The sequence below is a fragment of the Diadema setosum genome, chromosome 16 (assembly GCF_964275005.1).
Source record: "Diadema setosum chromosome 16, eeDiaSeto1, whole genome shotgun sequence".
Classification (NCBI taxonomy): domain Eukaryota; kingdom Metazoa; phylum Echinodermata; class Echinoidea; order Diadematoida; family Diadematidae; genus Diadema; species Diadema setosum.
This window is the reverse complement of record NC_092700.1, coordinates 21310966-21327104: the sequence shown is the minus strand read 5'-3', so window position 1 is coordinate 21327104 and position 16139 is coordinate 21310966. Positions and strand designations below refer to the sequence as shown.

General features: G+C 38.1%; 1 protein-coding gene across 1 annotated transcript; it reads left to right on the top strand.

Moving 5' to 3' along the window:
• Positions 1–327: 327 nt before the first annotated feature.
• Positions 328–15492, top strand: LOC140239694 (uncharacterized). Its single transcript, XM_072319518.1, has 7 exons — positions 328–378; positions 2484–2680; positions 4810–5034; positions 7833–8125; positions 10392–10517; positions 11639–11912; positions 15125–15492. The coding sequence occupies exons 2-7, from the start codon at positions 2524–2526 to the stop codon at positions 15490–15492; spliced, it is 1443 nt and encodes a 480-aa protein (XP_072175619.1). The 5' UTR covers positions 328–378; positions 2484–2523.
• Positions 15493–16139: the final 647 nt, after the last annotated feature.

Here is a 16139-nt window from a genome sequence, read left to right as displayed (position 1 = left end):
ATGACACACAATGAGTGTTGGAGTTCAGCGCATGGGCGTACGCAGTAAGTATTACCTGTGAAATTGCTGTATTGCGTTTCTACGATCTGTCTCGGGATTAAACAGCGGAATACTTACATTGAACTAAATTAATTTTGGGAGAAAGAGACTGACCGAAGCGTGGATGCCCATTCTTCTTACTCTCCGTCCCCAGAGAAAGCAATAGCAAATTTATCGAGTATCGCCAGACTGCTGATTTATTAGTTCCATTGAGGAACGATAGATAATATAAAGATGTCACTATCAGCACGGGCGATGGAACGAACATGAGTTATCCCTTGTAGTTGTGGATATACTACAGACCTGTATACATTGCATACGTCTTGGATGAATAAACTGGTGAGTATTACATGACTTGATATTCCTGTCCCTGGTGATAGGGTATTACGAAAGTTTCCAAGTACTTCCTGGCTGTCATATCGTATGACTGAAATCAAATAGCTCAAAATCATGTTTATCCGAGTTAAATGCGATCAAAGTTTTTTCTGCAGGACATTATACGCAGAGACCGCAGAATCAATTACTATGATAATCCTTGCTTCAGTACATTAAAGGTACTGCATGGGAGCAGTGATTTAAAACACGTTCGAGTTATCACATTTGATGCAGATATGTGAGTCAGTATCACAAAACATCACACCACGTTGCATTAAAGCCTGAAATAATGAAATACCACTATTATTCTCACTAAACTATAACAGTATAGATGGCTCAGTCTAGAAAAAATTCAATTATAACAAATGTTCACATTTTGTATATGTACCAATACTTAACATTGATTAAACCGATTTACTTTTGTTTTATACTAGTTAATATTTTTATCCCTCACACACCTTAAGAACTATTTTGAAGTACATAAGCTGGATTTTCGTTTCGTCTGCAAAAAATGGTAGCTACTGCCTATTGTATAGTTTTTATAACCAACAGTAACTTATTGGTGATGGTGTTGAAATAGATAATAGGAATAATTGTTATTATCTATTTCATTGTCATTATTACAATCATTTTTTCTATCATTATCATTATTGTCATTATCATTGTCATCATTATACAACGCAATTATTATTAATATCACTGCTTTCTGTACATTCATCATTGTTATCATCAAAATCATGATTGTTTGCACAGTGACCATCTAAATTACCATAATGAATATCAAAACGATCGTTCCATCGGGAACCTTGATCATTCAGTGTTAACTCATGTCAGTAGCACCCTCTGTACTATATTCATGATGTTCCATAAATGGTTTTCATCTATTTTATTCTATTTAGAAATTGAGGGTTTCTTTCATTTTCATTTATTTCACTATCAAATCAGTCTTAAAATACAAGAAGAAGTTTGATGATAAGGTGTAATTCAAATACCGCTATATGTTACAAAGTCTTATTTTGGACGCGCGATTGAGTCGATACTTATGTAATCATCTTATCATCGCATTTACTTACATTGTACACCATTTATTTTATTTTTTTTTTAAGTTTCAGTTTCATCATCGATATCATTTGCGTCCTATTTGCACTTACGGAGGCACGACATGCCTTGGCAAGTAGTTGGCAGTGTTTTATGGAGAAAACACACGCACACACATACACACAAACGTGTAACCTTCCCAGCTTATGACAGAAATACACTTGCGAAAAACATACAAATTGTATAAACAAAATGTTTCTCCTTGCTATTTTTGTGCTCGGGTCTAGGGCAATTACCCCCTGGCAATTACCCCGGACCATTCCTCTGGCCCTAATTCTAATCCTAATCCTGAACCTAAACCTAACCCTAACCCAAACTCCTAACCCTAACCCTAAACCTAATCTTTACTGTAACCTTACCACTAACCAGTATTTAGCCGGGGGTAATTGCCCTCTGGGGGTAATTGCCCGGATACGTTGTGCTCAACTATACAAAAACTCGCACAGACTCTTACGGTATTCATCAACCGAAGTTCAATTAGTACACTGTAGCTTCTACAGTCAGGGCGGTGGTGCTTTTGATGATGTAGAACACTGTATATTGCAATTCTCTCAGTTTTCTTTTGTTCTCCATTCTCTTCCTCTTCCTCTTCTTCTAATCATCATCACCATCATCAATCATCACCTCCAGTATGATTAGTAGGCCTATTTTTATCAGGAATTTCATCTTTTACAACCGCAATATTGTCACAATGCGCCAATTGTAATATCATCACTGGGAACCGCCATCAATACCGTAACTATATTATCATTATCATGTTTTTACCGGGATAATCACTCTTGAGGGTCATGATTACTGACTGGACTTCACTAACAAAGATGAATAGATTAATTAATGCATCGATAAATACAAAAGTAAGTAAATAGATAAATATAATAAACAAGGCAAAATAATCAAATAAGAAAATAAATAGGCAAATGAATACATACGTGAATACATTAGAATAAATAGGTATTTTTGCGTTCTTAAAGGTATCTTATTGGTCTTGGTGCTGAGTGCGTGCTGCTTGAGATGTGTGCCAGGTCCCTGCTCAGGTTTCAACTTCAGTTGCTGGGAATATTTCACCGGGGTGAGATCCATCGGCGGATGAAATGCCTCATGTGCGCAGATGCGTTGGACACTTCAGAAAAGCCAACTGAGCACGAGCCTCTTACAAGTTACCTTGTCGGTAAGTAAACTTCTTTTTAAAGGTTACCACGGTGTTATCATAACGGGGACAGAATATATGTGTATATTATGTGTGTGTGTCCATAATAACACAGACGTGAAATACTTGTATTTGTGCTTCCTGTTTATTATTAAATTTTAATGCATGTCTAATTTGAAATCATTTTACTTTATATATTCTGTTGAAAAAAAAATGATCATAGAATTTGAATTGAATTTGAATATTTATACAAACTATTATGGTATGAAATAAAAAATGGAAAAAAAAAAACGAAATGAAAAAAAAAAAATTAATGAATAATGATACAGCCATGACCAATATTAAACCCCTGATCTTCAAGAATGATCTACACCATGGTTGACAATTATTTTTCTTGATAGGTCTCATCTGATTAAAGTTTCAAACGAGCTGAAATAGCTCTCAAGGGTTCAGAAATTAACTCGATGACAAAGTAGGTACAAGTTATTGTGCAGTGAAAACCAAACTGGCTTGCAGCCGTTTTTTATTCCGTCTTCATCGGATAGAGATATACAAATTTTCTCAATCCCATTATGCTCTGCGATGAGCACTCTTGCAAGCATTAAACATATTATACAATGTGGATGGGAACCTAAACAAACCACTAGCTCGCTTCATTTTGAAAGGGATACGAAGTGGGCATGATGCGTCAATTTCCGATCCATACTCGATCGCGCTTTGTTCGGCCTGCCTTATTGTGTTCTTATACCAGGTGTTACAAAAACATTTGCCACTTTTGATCCTTAATATTTCACAAACTGTGCATCATATAACAATGGCATTGATATGCAGGTGTTACAAAAACATTACCCACTTCTGATCCTTGATATTTCATAAACTGTGTATCAGATAACAATGACATTGGCATGCGCAATAACTGAATAGTGTACAATTTTGTTGGAGGTAATCTAAAAATGATAGCATAAGTCAGTTTCATTGAATTAAAGATTAGATTTTAAATTAGGGTTCAGATTTTGCTATATTTTCAACCATCTGTACAAAATTTTGATTTTGCACAGGGGTCAATTAATTTGGTGTGTATGGAAGCGTGTGGCTAAGACAGTCTGACAATGTTAGTAGAATCAGTGGTTTGATTGGCTGAGAAGCTCCTTCTGGTCACTGACTGTTACAATAGTGATTGTCAACGACTGACAACTTATCAGGGCTGGAAAAAAATCATAAAACAGTGTCCTGTTTGCTTTGGGCCTCGTTTTTTTTCCCATGCTAATGACTTTCAGCAATAACTGGGGGCTTTTATAGTTAATTATCAATGCACCCGAATAATTGTATAGCCCATTGAATACATTTCTTCTTTTTGAAGTCCCCATCGATGGCCGACATAATTTACAGTGTTTTAAAACCGTAGACTGACGCATGTCAAGGATAATGTTATTCCCCTTGCCTTCTGAAAGAGAGAAGTCGAGTGTTCTTTTGTTATGCGAGAAAAGTGAAAATATGTTGATTTTTATATTTTCTTTATATCGTTGTACACATGAGACATAGTAGTCTTCTCATCCAGCCGTGACTGAGCAGAAACTTCAAAAATTCATAACTTTTGTACGGATTGTCCGATTTTCTTCAAACTCTTACTGATGTGTTCTATAAATATTGCTGCATTCAGTCAACCCACATGTCTATGAAGGTGAACCTGTCCTTTAAAAACCTAGTAGGTGTATAATCCAGTTCGGAATTACATCCTCCGCATAGACATCTATATGTCCTGAGATAAATGACATAGTAAGACACAGAGTGTTGTGCAATGAGCAATATCAATGAAAAGTGCCTGAACGCTTTCTTTACATTCCGGCCAAAGAACCTTTCACGTTTCAGGGAGGAAACTTGTTTACATAAAAGCAAGTATAGGATTTCGTCATTAAGATATGTACAGCTTTACAGCAGTTTTGCTTTGATGATTCAAAATTCAGGTCATTTGAACCATCGCTTACTGCGATCAATTTCAATTCAATTATTATTTATTTTAATTCCTCTTTTTTTCAACACTCTGGTCTATCGATCCAATCGAGCCTATAATGCTTCTATGTGGGGATTACACTTTGGGGTAAAAAGTGACCAGCAACTTTCACTGACCTCTGATTTAATTTAACTTTAAGTGGAGTATGGCAATAACAACAACGATGAGTCCGGACTAACCGACATTGAATACCACCTTTTCGAAGAGGATGAGGATGGTTTCCTTGAGCTCTATGGCAACGATCACACGGAGCTGAACCCGAGCGAAGACGGGCTAAGGGGAGTCGAGTCCGACTCGTGTGTCGTCTGCGGGAGCCTACAGTGGGACGGGGATGGGAAGAAGATATACAACGTGGCAGAAATAGGTAAGCATCCATGTCCATGTATTGTATTTAGCTTCATCAGCCTGTTCATGTTAGGGTGCCTGATGTCATGAATAACACTCCCATGTAGAGCTGATCATCTTTGGCGGCAAGGGATGGGAGACTTCCAGCAACCTGATTGCTGTCGTTGTCGTCGCTGCTGTCAGTGGCTGTTGTTGGTGTTGTTGTTTTCGATCATCTCTGAATCATTAGTTCCCAAGAATCTATCACGTGCCCTGCAATCCTCCTTAATCCATCAACAATAATTAGCCCTTATGGCCCCTTATACCTGCTGTGGCAGTCGTGCTTTCGCCGTCGCCGCGCATGAAGTATGGAACAAGATCTCCTTCACATCTTCACTAATTGTTTATGTACGTGATTGTTATTGAAACCAAGAATATTATTTGATACTTGACATCGTGATTTTTTTTTAAAGTACAGTGTTGATGTATAAAATGTGGGAAAGAAATTTTTGCAATTAGCCTATGATTAATTATGTAAGATTATGTAGGCCTATATGTTATGGTGTAATTTATGATGGTTGATTTTTTTTAAGCGCTTAAATAGGAACTCTAAGCACGGTAAAATGTAAATTATTGATATCATTATTTCTATAAAGTATTATTTCCATCAACATCACATGAATAGAAATGACTTTATACCTCAAATGGACATGAAAATAATGTGTTTTACAATGGTGTGATTTTTGTTCTTTATGTATTCCCTATTTAAATTATTCATTAATACATTCGTCTATTCATTTATGATTGTTCGTTTTGTGTCATTGATTACAGATAGGGTATTAGCAATTTATCGAACAAGTCTTTCATGAGACCATGTTGAATATAACAAGCTGTACTGTAATATAAAATCAAACATTTTTCAACTTAAAGAGGAAATTCACCCCCCCCAAAAAAATGAATAAACTTCAAAAGGAAGAGAAAAATATTTCCCACAGAACTATACAAAATGAAAAAAATCGGATAAGAAGGAAAATAAAACATTTGGACATTTCACATTTTTTTCCGAATAACATTTCTTTTTCAATTCAATTCAATTCAAACTTTATTTGCACGTTGTTCAACAGAATGTACAAAGAAATATGTGACATTTCTTGACCAGTCCTTATGAATATTCATATGACCGAGTTGATGATGTCATATACCCTCACAATTTTTAATGTATGTTATTATTACATGATAACTATAACGCATTATAATTATAACTTCGGGGGAAAATGTTATTTCCAGTTAATACAAGCAAAAGCATGTTCCCATACCAAGATACATCAGAGCTATTTTTTTTTTTTATATTTTAGGTGGTTTTTGAAGGCAAGTTTTATACTAAACTCAACCGTGAGATTTTTGGCATTTCTGTATACGAAATGAATAACAGATTGTGAACGCATGATATTATCAACTTGGTAATTTGAATATTCATAACGTCTGGCCAAGAAGTGTTTTCCGACAAAAAAAAAAAAGAGTGAAATTTCAGAATGTCATGTCTTCCTGATTTCTTATCCGATTTTTGTCATTTATGTATCGTCCTATTAGGGAATATTTTTCTCTTCCTTTTAAAGTTTATTCGCTTTTGGGATGGATTTTTCTCTTTTAGTAAGCAAGTAACAAAATTGATATAATATGATCAACATCTATGTTACTACAGCATATAGTGTCCTATATGAAATATACATGTGTAGAGGAATTAGACCTTTTTGGATAATCGCTTAGCGTGAGTCTATTGACACGAATTTACCTCTCGATATGCAGGGTAATACACGTACATTTTGCCCTATTACCTGTATTAAGTGTATGTATAGTATGTCAATTACGTGGGCAGTGATCTCGTACGTCCTGTACTTATGATAAGTATTCGCGCACTGGGCCAGGCTGTAACTGAATACCGCAGATAGGTAGGTGATTGTGTATTGAAACGCAAGACATAGCACGAACATTGTTATAAAACGAAACATATTGCTCAACACGAATACATGTTTGTCATAATCGTGGTATTGAAACAGGTAACTTTCTTCCATTGGTCTCGATGACATGATCTGAAGAAAAAACAACAACCTGACAAAGCACGCACACACACACACACACACACACACACACAACATGCACGATTTTATGCACTTTCCAAGCATGCATGCCTGTTACAGTTTATCCAAATACAAGGAAAAATAATGTTATTCCCGATATTCTACACTCGGTATCAATTCATAGCATATAGGTGGTCGAATAGGCCCATTCGTGACTGCTTTTATTTTAATTACTTACATGCTTTCATTTCTTTCAGGATCATCTCTTCTTATGTTCTTTTTTTTTTTCAAATTCGAAGTTATGATTGTTTACACGCATAATCTTTTCGATCATACAAAAACTTCAGCGTCCCCCACAGTCAATTTTAGCAGGCCGCACGTAAATACAAATTGTATCCCCCTCTATACTCTGTATCATGTATACATGTATGTATATAATAGATAGATATATTTCATGCACACACACACACACACACACACACACACACATATATATATATATATATATATATATATATATATATATATATATATATCATCAGAGATAGATAGATAGAGTAGATAATATTACATGTACCCCAATCTCTTCCGCAAAAAGGAAGGAATGCATGCAAGGCACGGAGCAGCATTCAAACATGTAGAATAATGCTAGTTAAAGTTTGACGAGAAATTGCCGACCTCGACTCAATTATTAATATGAAATCTCGGTTTCTATCCAGTTCTGCGCCTTTTTCTTCTTCTCTTAATATGCACTCATCAGTTCCCGGTTCGTGCTGCCGAGTCGCAGGGACTGTGATGTCCAACGTCTTCATGGCGCTTCTCATGGCGGGAATCTGCTATAACACGTGGGTGTACATCACGCTGCTGTTCGGCCGCGAGGACGAAATCATGCACCTCGCCTCGTACATGACCTTCTCCTTTGCTCTGATCGGTGTCACCCTCATCTGCCTATACTCCAAGCTCCGCTACTACTTCAGTTTTGGCAGCTACCTGGACACCGATTATGGTCCCATATATTGGGGGTGGTGTGGGGTGCTTCACCAAGACTATGTGGTAATTGAATTTTGCAAATTAATCATCATTATCATCGACACGCCACTTTTCAATCGGCGCAGCCATTTCAACACTGGTGCACATAATAAGATTATTCCAACAGGCTAAACAGAGAAGAAAAGATGTCCCCTGGAAATGCAGTTTTTGAAATGATCAAAAAATCTTAATTTTGCCGAAAATATCAAACTTTCATCAGTTTTCTCTAACTGTTCAAAAACAACAAGCAAATGAATACACTAACACACACACATCTTCCTGCTCACTCTGCTCTTGCGAAAATATTGTTGGTCTTGTTGTTGTTGTTGTTCATTTTCCATCTGTGAAGATGGCTGGATAGCCCATATTCAGCTACACTAAGCTGGTCTTCCATGGGGTCCAGTTGGATGTGGGGTGGAACCACTTCACCGGGTTAGACACCCTGCTCTTTGCGATGAATGAATGAAGCGGGATCTTTTACGTGCATGAGCTGTGACTCTCTCATACACGGGACCTCCATTTTATGTCCTATCCGAGGGACAGAGTGTTTTGCCTCTTGCTAGAGGGGACGATATGTTTACACACAACATTGCTCAGTCCAGACTCGGGTTCGAACCCGGGCCGCGTGATCGTGAGGCAGACGCGCTACCGACTGAGCCAACTGTCATGCCTGTTATGAAATAGGGGACGGAAAAGAACTTACAGGCTGCTTATTAAGCTTGTGCTGTGGCGTATACATGCCTGCATACAAAAAACAAACAAACAAACAAACAAACAAACAAACAAACAAACCGAATCAGTAGTAAATATCAATATAAAATATGTATGAAAGATATATATAAAAGAAGCGTTCTATTGAATAAAGAGTGTCATGGCAACAGTGTGATGTGCATATTATTCTATAACAAAGGAAGATGAGTTGAATAGGGGAAACTAGCGGGAACAAGATCGATGAGTGTGATGAGTGAGAGGATAGAGCATTTTACCAAGGAAGGATAAGAAAGAATAAGATTACAATTTGAGGTAGAAAAGAGGAACAATTTACACAGAAAAAAAAGGATTATTGAAAAAAGAAAAGTCCCTCCGAGATGCAGAACTACTGTGAGTATCCGATAGTCGTCACACGCTGTAAAGTGCCTATACTGTAGTCACAATATTGACATACTAATTTCATTACGAATTGAAGCAAACAAAGATTTCATGAACTCCCATTATGCAGTTGTGTAATACAGCGATAGAAATTAGTTCCTTTTTCGTCATTGTATGAAAATGCACAATTTTCATAAGTTGTTTAGCAGGCTTCGAACATGATAGATTACAAGGCCATAAAAAAATGTGATCGTTTTGGCTAATGTAAACAAAAAAGAAGCAATAGTGCTTCGATCGGCGTCACCTCAGCAAAGGACGTGCACTCTACATAAACCTTTTGCTGCTTTCGGTTTTGTAATAACAGACAACATAGAGGTTATTTTCGATTCCGTTGCGTGACTGTTTTATTGGACGTGGTGATGGTGGTGGTGGTGGTGGTGGTGGGGGGGGGGGCGGGGTAGTACTGTAATGACATTGCTACCATTCGATTAACCAATCCAGATCCAGATAATATACAAGTTCAAGTTCAAGTTCAATGATTTATTGCTATACATTCAGAAATTATTATTTTGTCCACATTAACTTAGGAACTGGCCACTTTGAAGTTCACTCCACAGTTCATTTTTTAGAAAAAAAAGATAAACGGAAAAAGACAGCAATGTACAAAATTTGTCAGTAGTAACATCAAGATTCATATTCTTTCACGTTTTTCCAATCAAAGAATCAGATATGAATATAGAGGAAGAGAAGATTTCAATTTTTAAACCATAAAGAATTTATCACAGTTATGAGCAACAAGTGGCTTAAATATAAGATAATGCTTCGCTCTAACCTTACGAAAGAGTATAGCAATGAATAGAAGAACTATGAGAAAAAGAAGACTGCATGAAACCGCAGAATATTTTATATGCTGGGATTTTGTGGGTTCAAAATATTGTGACTTTTTGTGTATATAAACAGATATAAAGAACTATAATTATGCAGTGTATCGTGTGTGTGTCGAAGTATCAGTTATGATTACCGTAAACTTTTAATGCATAATTATTCATATTAACGAACAGCTATAGGTGTAGAAAATTTGCGGGCTTTGGAATAACTAGCCTTCGGAATAACAAACCTATGATACTTTTTAGGATGAAACAAATATTGGAATAACGAACATCACTCCTTTGAGGGATCGTTTTTTTCCCCTTATCACCAGACGAGACGTTTGCAATATTTGTACCACGGGGGTAGCTTCCGCATCCCAAACCGCACCTACCTGGCTTCATGTCTAATCTGGCCCCTCGTTAACACCGCCCTGCAAGGTCTATATTTCTCCGAACTCGTCAAAAGGATTCAGAAGGGGAGCTGGGTGGTACAAGGGACTGAGGTAAGAACGGAAGGCTAAAGGCGACTGGGGGCGGGGTGAATTACTATATACACCCTAATTATTGTGAAACATTACCATTCAGATACACCAAGCACATCAACAGACCTCCACCCTGCCCTGTATTTTGCGTTTGAAACAGTACTCATCTTGTTCATGGTCACAAGAGTAATAAAGCAAATGAAACGAATAACCTTCACGTTAATTTGACATTTGAAACTTAATACCAAACCTTGAAGCAATAGCCGTATGACTTGCATGCGTGCTGTTATTGACCGTGTTCCTCTAAACCGACCCTGCTGAAAGTGTTTGACAGTGTTTTGAATAAATACGGCGCCTTCTTGCATCATTATCAGTCATTATTTTGTTCATGTACAGTCATAAATATATGCGCGCTCTTTATATATATATATATATATATATATATATATATATATATATATATATATACTATGGTTATATAAATAGATGAGATGTCCAAGAATAGTGTGTTTGTGCTTAATGTATAGGGCATGCATGCATAATGAAGTCATATATTTTCTTTTATAATATGGTAACTTTTAGGGACGCACTACTCATCTGCGTCCAAACTGCATTTCATACAGCAAATGAACCCTACATGCTTTGCCTATTCATTCCTTCTATTCAATGGCGTCATACACGTAAAATACAAATTTACTTTGAAGGCTTCCGTGGCGGTAGAACGTTGGGTGGTAGAAGGCTTAATGGTGCACCACGTATTCTTTCAAGGGTATGTGTTTGGTCCTGAAAAAGGCCTATCCAGTCCCAGGCCCTACCCAGTCCCAGGACCCACCCAGTCCTAGGGACTGGGTAGGTGGTAGGTGGAAAACGTGGACGATGCCGCACGTCTAAAAACAGACACTTTTAGAGTTTGTTTGTTTTTGTTTTGACGAGGGTGTATATCAAGTAAGCCTCGGCCTACTGTATCCTAGAGGGACAACCCCCCCCCCCCCCGAACTTTCTAACTCCCTCCGTTGTTGCCCCTGCGGGCCCTGATGGTTACAGGTCTGTCATTTCCTAAGCTAGGCAAAAAAAAAAAAAAAAAAAAAATCCCAGAGAAACCGAGCTCATCCTCAATGTTTATCTTTTCCTTTTCCAAGATCACATTCGTGACGGTCGGAATGCTTCTGTTCGGCACCTTCAATCACACGCTGTACCTGCTTCGACACTCCTTCGAAGTCGAGTGCAACCTCCTGCTCGCCTTCATCGTGGAGCACGAGGGTAAGCTGGATCGATGCCGCATGCGACTGGCGGAGACATACCGCGATTACCGTCTTTTCCGTTCCTCGCTCGGAGCTTGGATGCCCTTCATCATCGCGCTCGGAGTTCTGGGTGAGTTTCCCTTTCAGTGCCAGGATTACGAGTGTTTCTCCTCTGAACCCTAAAAAAGCTCACGGGGGAGGGGGGCACATTCTGCCCTTACCATATTTACATTTGCCACTCCTACATCCTTTACCCGATTTCAACCAAATTTGGTGACTTTTCTTAAAATCTTATCATAATATATTATAATCAAGCTATGTCAGCTATTGCTGGTTGCCATGGCAACCGTAAACATTTTGCATGTTTTTTTTTCTGTTCTAATTTCAGTTAACAATATAATAATGGATGAAATTGGGTTTTCTTGGCTGTAATTTGCTGAAGGGCCAAAATGTGAAGTAATTATCGTTGTAAATTCACTTGAAATGGTCTTCGTATCATTTCCTTTATTTTCTTATGTGACGTAGGCATGAAACAATAGATATAATTGAAATAATCGAAAATACAGCATTTTCAAAAGACTGACCTTTTATTTTTTGTCATTTTCACCAAGCTTTTCCAGTAATATCATTTTGTTTATCATTTGCAGACTCTATGATTTATGACACTCTTAAATTATACCTGTGGTAACATAAACCGTTTTGACTGAATGTAAAGCGAAGTATGTTTATACTGATGAATACCATCCCTAATGTTCTTTGTTGGTTCACATACAAATTGTACAGCGTAAAATGAACTGTGCATGTTTGTTGTGTTTCTATCATGATGAAACATGTTCATATGATACATTCACAGAGAATGATGGAGTTAAAATTTGTGAATGGCATTCATGATTTCAGAGTGAATTATGGTTTTCATATCCATTCAAAATCATTACAAGATTGAAAGAGAACAAATGAAAATGAAACAGTGAAAAGTAACCATACACGTTTTTTTCAATTAATTCTAAACTCAATGCTGTAGAGGTATTCATACTGGATATTTTGCTGTGAAATTACGCATGTACACACACACATACATAACACATTTACTTACACATAAAAAATCTATATACAATGAATACAAATACATGTATCAATTTATCTATCTTTATTATATAAATATATATATATATAGTAAGAAAAGCAAACTTCATTGAGACAAGAAAGTTGTAATATTGAAAATATATAAACATAACTAAGTGCAGAATGTCTATCAGTATGTATTAGATAAATTTGTATGTGTATAGGCCTCTAGGTCTATTCCTGCCAACTCGGAATCCATCATTTAAGAACCTCTTAGAGAATGGTAGGCCTATTGTTTCTTGTGCGCTACTGCAAAACCAGATTTTTTTTTTCGCTAATTGGAGCCGACCGCCTTCTACGTGGCATGAGTTTTGCAAATTGTCACTAGCATTCAATGCATATAGGGCCCAATTTATTACTGTTTATTACTTTCCGAGTAATTTCTGTGGCGTCAAATTAACTCGGAAAGTGTCAAATTTGACTCGGAAATGGGGTCAGTTAGGTACAATCTATTCCAGCAAAATGACACGGATTTCCGAATCAAAACATCACAATTTCACTCTGATACGGTGTCGTTTCCCGCATTGTAAGTAACCCATTTTGGTGTAGTAATGACTCGGATTTGGTGTGCACTTTTCTAGAGGAATGCGGAATGGAGGAATACATAGGACCTGAGTTTTCATCGGTGAGTACCCACCTCATTCACAACACTCATATAAATAATTGCCTGAAACATGGTCTAAACAGTCAGTTTTATTTAGGGCAAAATGAACTTTCGACACGGACACATTGACTGGTAATGGCGTAGCCGTAGGCGGCCGTACGGTAGCTCGAATATAGCAGTGAAGATCGTATGTGTATTTTATGCATGTTCAGTGGAGGTGTATCTAGGTAGGTTCACATCTATTGTAGATTGGTTCTAACGTATAGCATATAACCCAGGGCTACGTACAAAAGGTACGAGCTACCGTACGGCCGCCAACGGCTACGCCATTACCAGTGAATGTGTCCGTGTCGAAAGTTCATTTTGCCCTAAATAAAACTGACTGTTTAGACCATGTTTCAGGCAATTGTTTATGAGTGTTGTGAATGAGGTGGGTACTCACCGATGAAAACTCCTATGTATTCCTCCATTCCGCATTCCTCTAGAAAAGTGCACACAAAATTGTCCATCTTGACGACAAAAAGTTGCAAGACATCTCGCGGCCGCGGCGGATCGTCGAGAAATTACGTGTTTTTTTTTTGTTTTTTGTTTGTTTTTTTTTCGCGGGGGTACTACGTCACATAGGACACATGACATGTTTTGTCCATTATTGTAGCGCGCGTATGTCATGTACACCGCGCTGGGTATTTCTGATGTGACTCTGCGCAGGTGTAAAAAGTCCGATAACCAAAATGATAACTCGGATTTGAGTCAGAAGTACACGGTTGGTGTTAAATTTACACGGATCGGAGTGAAAAATTTTTGACTCGGATTCAGAGTTGAAATTTTGACTCGGCAGAAATAAGAGTGTACTTGCGTCATACTAGCGCCATTCCACAATAACTTTTTCAACGCCAGTGTAAAATTTCACTTCGCTGAATTTAGGTCGTCGATGTAGGTCTCTGTTAGCAGCTTAGTCTGACAATTATATTTATAACATTCGGTACTGGGCCTTTTTCCGAAAATGAAATTTGCTCTGCTCATAATCAACTGTGGTGATGAAAAACGGTTTAGAAAGTAGGACCTATACAAAACTGCATAATGGAAATAGAGTACCGAAGTGATGATGTTAAAGTCTAAATAATTGTTACGAGTAGCTTGGTATGGAACCGTATGTGCGCATAAACAGTCGGGCCAGGTAAGGTTGCTTAGAATCAGTTTCCATGGCGATGAACAGCTATAGCATCACACTTTGGTACTCTATATACCATGCTGCCAGGCAAATTTCATATTACAAACATGGCCGGCGGAACCGGGGGGCTCGCCCCCCCCCCCCCACACTTTTTGTGCACCATGTACAAAGGAATACATAAGGTTTCATCCCTTGTTTGTGCTGAAGGGCCTTTTTTTTTTTTTTTTTTACCTTGTTAGCTCATGAAACCCGGAAGTGCCCCCCCCCCCCCCCACTTTTGAAAACGCTCCGCCGGCCCTGACAACGTACAATGTTTTTTTTTTTTTTCAGATAAAGTCAAATGTTGATTCAGCAGAGCACTCTATGCCTTTTTCACTGATGACTCCATATTTCCCTAGCTGCGAGATCTTGTAATGGTTGCGCAAGCCCTTTCTCCACCATGCAGGTCTTACCATCCACATTAATTGGAACTACAACGTCTACAGCGGTCATGAGACGCTCAAGGCGAGCTACGCTGAAGTCATCACGCTCAACGTGTTCATCTTCTCCGAGAAAGTCATGTGCTTGGCCCTGCCGCTGATTGCCATCGGAGGCGCCGATCTCACCTACATTTGGCGTCAATTTCACTACGCCCTCTCTCGCCACCGTCGGAGCAGACACGAGTATTTCTGGGACCGCCTGATGTGGTACACGCGTGAGCTGGACGAAAATGACAGACCCACGGGTGTGGCGCTCTTTCTCAGCGTTATTTCGTTATACACGGGTCTGAAACTCTGCTCGCAAAACCTGGATTATTCCACTTTATTGAATTGAACAAGATTATTCTGAATGCTACCCGATTCCGTAATTTCACTTATTAGGGATGGTGGACGTTAATCAGGAGAGGTACGTCGAGGACAAGTTTTTCTCCCGTTTAAGCGGAGCTCCCGCTTAACAGGTGACTGGTATTGGCTTATAATAATCACCAAACATGAGGCCCATAGGTGCAATGTGCGGGCTTTACACTTGCCCCCACCGATATTCTCAACATTTAATTGCATGCACATGTGCTGCGACACTCAGAAACAAAATCAAATAACGATTTTTTTTTTAATGATGAAAAAGTTCTATACAATTTGGATTTACGCATCACCACAACAAACCTTCATTTAGCGGATCTGCAAAATAACCCTTTCAGAATTCAGAGTACATACATAATCATCAAGTGCATTTTGCTTAATGACCCTGCCAATGCCGAGAAATATATATCAGCACTGCTAACTTCTAATGTTTCTTTTACCACATTCGAGTGAAAAACATGACATCAGGGTTATATGCGATGCATGACACTTAGCAACTATAAAATACTCAGTGCATTTTTCTCATTTATCCTTTTTCATCATTCTTCTTTCTTTCCTTTAAACATGTCCACATACACACGTCAACACATTACTCGTACAGCCGTACAAAGAGGGATCGAG

Coding starts and splice junctions, on each gene's coding strand:
- LOC140239694 (XM_072319518.1), top strand. CDS start 2,524: ATGTGTGCCAGGTCCCTGCTCAGGTTTCAACTTCAGTTGCTGGGAATA. Junction 2,681..4,809: donor TCTTACAAGTTACCTTGTCG/GTAAGTAAACTT, acceptor TTTAACTTTAAG/TGGAGTATGGCAATAACAAC. Junction 10,518..11,638: donor GTCTATATTTCTCCGAACTC/GTCAAAAGGATT, acceptor AAAATCCCAGAG/AAACCGAGCTCATCCTCAAT.